Source organism: Desmodus rotundus, chromosome 5 (genome assembly GCF_022682495.2).
Source record: "Desmodus rotundus isolate HL8 chromosome 5, HLdesRot8A.1, whole genome shotgun sequence".
NCBI classification, from domain to species: domain Eukaryota; kingdom Metazoa; phylum Chordata; class Mammalia; order Chiroptera; family Phyllostomidae; genus Desmodus; species Desmodus rotundus.
In genome coordinates, this window is record NC_071391.1 from 88137107 (window position 1) to 88142533 (window position 5427).

At 54.9% G+C, this 5427-nt stretch overlaps 1 protein-coding gene across 1 annotated transcript; it reads left to right on the forward strand.

Moving 5' to 3' along the window:
• Positions 1–6: 6 nt before the first annotated feature.
• On the forward strand, positions 7–5150 carry TAGLN (transgelin). The gene is made up of 5 exons (XM_024570755.3): positions 7–154; positions 3427–3618; positions 3722–3899; positions 4159–4261; positions 4567–5150. Exons 2-5 carry the CDS (start codon positions 3439–3441, stop codon positions 4709–4711), a joined length of 606 nt encoding a protein of 201 aa, XP_024426523.1. The 5' UTR covers positions 7–154; positions 3427–3438; the 3' UTR covers positions 4712–5150.
• The last annotated feature ends 277 nt before the right edge of the window (positions 5151–5427 follow it).

A 5427-nucleotide genomic window follows, 5' to 3' on the forward strand; every position in this document is an offset into this window, starting at 1 on the left:
TCTAGCAGGGAGGGGACCGTGTGGGGAGGAGGAGGGGGGAAGCTGACATCACCACAGGAGCAGGCCTTTTAAACCCCTCACCCAGACAGCGCCCATCCTGTCTGTCCAAGTCCAGGCGGAACTGACTCCTTCCTGCGAGCTCTGAGGAGCCCTTGTAAGTGCATCTGTCCCAGGCTTGGAGGGAAGTTGGGCTGGAACTTGATATCAGCAGTGGGTGTATTGCAGGCGGGACTGGGGGATGGGTCCTGGTCCTGGCTGGGGGAGCCCACCCTCTCAGTCAGTGTGCATAGTCTCCAGATGAGGAGGTGGTCCTAGCATACGGGTGGAATGGGATTGGTAGAATCTCATATTGCTCAGATAGGGCAGCTTTGGGCTCATTGAAATGCCCAGGATGACTTGATTGGTGAAGAGGGATTGAGAGCAGAAGTGCAAACTGGGGCAAGAGGGTGTGTGATAGGATCAGAGTGTTGTCAGGATAGACTTGGGCTCTATTGTCCATTGTCTGTCTAGGAGGATGTCCAAGAAGGTGAGGAGGTGTGTGAGGACACCAGTGTTGGAGAGCAGTATCCCACTGTCGGGTCCCCAAAGCCTGAGAAGCACGGCAGAGCCCCCGGGGCAGCCCCTGAGGCAGTGGAAAGGACCACCAAGCCCTTATATTCTGAAACAGGCAGGGGTGGCAGGGCACAGGGATAGGTGAGAGAGCTGATTTTCTGGGTACGCAGCTCCCTCCGAACACTGAGAGTGGGAGGTCACCTCACTACAGGCAGAGGAGTGGGGGCTGGGCACTGCCAGGAGCTTCAACCGACGGTCACGGCTTGAGTGGCTCAGTCTGGGCTGGGCAGGCCTGGAGCCCTGGGTCCTTCCAGAAGGGTCTGGCTGGTTCCCCTCAGGGGTTACTATTCAAAGGGTTAACAGAGAGTAGGACAGCTCTTCTCTGTCCCTGCAATTTAGATGAGCCATGTCTCCTGCCATCTCAGATCCACAGGTGCTCCCTCCTACTTGCTGTGTTTTATTTTGGAGAGAGAGAGGGGCATGGCAATCCTGGAGAGGCCCCTGGCTCTGCTAGTTTTTTCCAGGTCCCTGCTGGTAGGAGGTGCCCCCTGACCCTTTGCAGCAGCTCCCCCTTCTCCACAGCAGCTCCAAGCTGAGGCTGGGGAGCTCTTTATCAGAGGCCTTGGAGGAAGTTCTGGGAACTCTGTACTGTCCAGTGCTTCTCCAGGAGGGAGCAGGGTGGGGTGGAGGTGTGTGCATTTCATCCCCACCCCCTCACCATTCTGATCAAAATTCAAATATTGTCTCTAGATCTAGAGGCTGCAGTTTTTGTGGCCTTGCCACTGTGAGCCTTGACGCACGGGCTGTCTGTTCTGAGTCTCTTGAGACTGAGAGCTGGGGGTGAGGGGCCCTCTGCTTCAGTCTGGGTGCCTGGACCCCAGGGAGATCTGCCACCTGCCCAGGATGGAAGCTGAGGTGGGGAGGAGGGAGGCAGGGGTGCAGGACGAGCTGAAATCACTTGTCCCTGCTGACTGGTAGGTTTTGACTGCTGTGCTTTGCCCAGGAGCACTTGGGTGAGGGGCGAGTGCTGCTGAGGCACAAAGCGGGGTGGGGAAGGGAGCTTGCTGTTTGTAGCCAATGGGAGGGGGAGGGGGAGGGGGACGGTGCTCAGAGAACGTTGTCCTCAGAGGTGTCCTAGCCCTCACTTTATAGATAAGGAAACAGACCTGGAGGGAAGTGAGTTGCCCAGCTGCTAAAATTTAGCTGAATCCATCTTGTATTCTTTCTCTCAAACTTTGTTGTCCTCTCAGGGCAAGATCTAGAGAAGGGGTGGAGGCTGGAGTGGGAAGGACACTTACTGTGTTTTACCTCTCAGCCAGGGGCTGGCTCTCCTGGGCCACTTCCAGGAGACCAGCCCTGAGAGGCAAAAGACTGATGTTTTGAGGAACCCTGTGGAGGGATAGGCAGCATGTTAGGTCGTCACAGACAGTGTCTCATGGAATATTCACAGTCCTCTGAGGTAGATACCATCAATCTCACTGCACAGGTGGGGGACTCGAGCCCAGAAAAGTTGTCAGCCATGGGGAAAGGAAGGGAAGGGCAAACGGAGTTTGGCAGCAGACTGGGGATAGCTGTGAAGTGCTGATGTTCACTCTGCTTCCCACAGTGGTGGGTGTGGAGAGGGTCTCAACTCCTGACAAGAGAGGGAGTTGGGGGAACATGCTAACCATCTTCATCCTCAGACTATCCTCTCCTTCTCAACTTCTCACCTCGCTGAGGCCTAGGACGGGTTTGGCCTCATTCATACCTCTTTGGATGAACTCTGGGCACCACCCCAGGGTGATCCCTGTGGCCAGGTTAGGTTCCTCTGGAGCAACCATACCCACATTTGCCCAGCACCCTACCTTCCTGGCCCTCATGCAGTCTTCCCCTTCCATTAGTGGGGTTCTCCTGAGCAGGACCCACCCCAGGTCCTCAGGGCAGCAGCTGCTGTTTGTCTGGACAGGCAGGTTCTTGGCTCTGGGATTTCCCTGGAGGACTCTGGCTTCTTAGTTACTCAAGTTACTGCAGTGGTGAGAGCCTGGGCATGAGGGGGCATCCATGGGTACACCAGTACCTCTCTCTCTCTCTCATCTCATCTGGCTCCCCTGAGGAAATGCAATTTCTTGGCCAAAAGCTCCTGGATTCGCTGTCTTCTACACCTTGCCAGGGATGGATAAGTTTGAGCCTCTTCAGTTGCAGGTCAGAGCCTGAGCTGACCTGGAAAAGCACTAGTTTTGGAGTTCTAGCTTCTTGGCTAGAGAAAAAAGTTGGGAGGAGAAGTAAGAGATGGAGGCAACTCCATAACTTGAGGCACAGCCAATAAACCACCTCATGCCTAGCAGGACAGACTCCTGCCGGTTGATTTGGGGGTCATGGTGAGATGTGGCCTCTTCCAGAAGGCCTCTCCAGTACCTCTATGGCCACTCTTGGCAAAGAAAGAATGCTCTGGATTGAGGGTTGTTAAACTGGCCTATGGGCTAAATGCAGCCTGCCGTCTGTGTAAATAAAGTTTTGTTTAGAACAAAGCTGTGTTCGTTTGTTCATGTATTGTCTAAGGCTGCTTTTGTGGGACAGTGGCAGAGACCATACGGCCTGCAAAGCTTAAAATACTGCCTGGCCATTTACAGAAAAGTTCACTGAGCCCTGCTCTAGACTGCCAAAGATCTGGTCTCTTGGTCCTTTGGTCTCCAAGTGTGGAGAGGCCCCCACAACTGAGGGGATGAGCCTGGCCCAGATGAGCAGTGCTGTGAGAACAGAGTCAGGGAGCCAGGGAAGAAAGACAGATGCCTAGGGTGGCTGGGCACCGCAGAGCTGGACCTGCCCGACGCAAGTGAGAGCAAAGCTGTTTCCTAACCCCCTGATCTCTCTCTTCCCTGGCTGGTGCTGCTTAAGCTCTCTCCCAACATGGCCAACAAGGGACCTTCCTATGGCATGAGCCGTGAAGTGCAATCCAAAATTGAGAAGAAGTATGATGAGGAGCTGGAGGAGCGGCTGGTGGAATGGATTGTAGTGCAGTGTGGCCCTGATGTGGGCCGCCCAGACCGTGGGCGCCTGGGCTTCCAGGTCTGGCTGAAGAATGGTGTGGTGAGTAGCATTCTGGGAAGGGGGTTCGGGGCTGTGCCATCCTGCCAGAGTCGTGGGGCAGGTACCCTGAGCCAAGTGCCCAGCTGCATTGTACGTCCGGCAGATTCTGAGCAAGCTGGTGAACAGCCTGTATCCTGATGGTTCCAAGCCAGTGAAGGTGCCCGAGAACCCACCCTCCATGGTCTTTAAGCAGATGGAGCAGGTGGCTCAGTTCCTGAAGGCAGCTGAGGACTATGGTGTCACCAAGACCGACATGTTCCAGACTGTTGACCTCTTTGAAGGTACAGAGCAAAGGGGTGGAGGAGGCAGGTGAAGGACATGTGGCTGAGGCAGGTAAAAGGAATGACCCCAACGATGGGTGTGCATAGCAGGAATGGGCTATGCCAATGGAAGACCACGCCACACTCACAAGGGCACACCATGGGACCTCTCTTGATTCTGGGATAACCTTTGCCTCTGGTTGGCCCTTTTTCTGAAGTGGGATCAGGCCCTGCCCTGGGAGTCCTGAGGGTTGTCTGCCCTTCCTCTTTCTTCTCACAGGCAAAGACATGGCAGCAGTGCAGAGGACCCTGATGGCCCTGGGTAGCTTGGCAGTGACCAAGAATGATGGGCACTACCGCGGAGATCCCAGCTGGTTTATGAAGTATGTGGCTACTCTACACTTGGGTCTCTGCATGAGAAGGGAGGTGGCCTGGGCTAACCCATCAGTGTGAGTAATAGCTAGGAAGGTATGAAGGTCTCTGAGAAGGGGAAATGGGTCCCTAATAGTTCTTGACCCCTTCCTTTCTACCCTACTGTGCTCATCCAGTCTCCCTTGCCTGAGGGGCATGGTAGAGTCATGAATAAGAGAAGTGAAAGGGATCAGGCTAGGAAGTAACAGAGCAAAGAGAAAACAGGTGGAAAACACCCAGACCCCGCAAGTTTTTGTCCCTGTTCCTCCTCTTCTAGGAAAGCCCAGGAGCATAAGAGGGAATTCACAGACAGCCAGCTGCAGGAGGGAAAGCACGTCATTGGCTTACAAATGGGCAGCAACAGAGGAGCCTCCCAGGCTGGCATGACGGGTTACGGAAGACCCCGGCAGATCATCAGTTAGAGGATGAGGGCCAGCCCCCAGCCCCGCCCTTCCCCAGCTCTTTGGCTTCAGCCATCCCGCCTAGCCCACCTTACCCACAGCTGTGTAGTTCTTCAGCCCCAGCCAAGTTTCCAGGCTCAGAGGCTCCATCACTGAGCAAAGGGGACTATGCTTGGGCAACTCCCCCCGACCCCTCAGCCCGACTTCTGAACCCAAACACTGCTACCCAGACCTCCTTCTAGTTCCCTCACCATCTCTACTGTTTCTCCCCATTCTGGGATGAGCAGGGGGGGGGGGGGGGTTGGGCTGGGGTTGGCCTGGGTGTGGGGCACGTCCACTGTCCTCCTTGGTAGCACATGCCTATTGAAGGAGACCCCACCCAACCTCCTCCCAATTTTTGCTGGAATATTTTGGGGGTTGAAATTCAAAAAGGGAAAAAATATACATTAATCTTTTCTCAGGTCAGCCTGGCAGAGTTTGATTTGCCCTAGTCATTTCTGTGTGGGTCTGGGGAATAGGAGCATGGACAGGACCATCTACACAGTCCTGGCCAATGTCCTCTGAAGAACCCCTCACATTCCAGGATTCCGGGGCAGGGAGGGGGTCAGATTCTTTCAGAGGACCAGGCAGTGGAAGAGGAGAGTGGGTCTTGGGGGTTGCTGGAAAGGAGGAATGACTTGGCAACTTGCCTTAGCAGAGAAAAGGAGATGGGGAGCAGCAGAATTGTGTGGACGGTT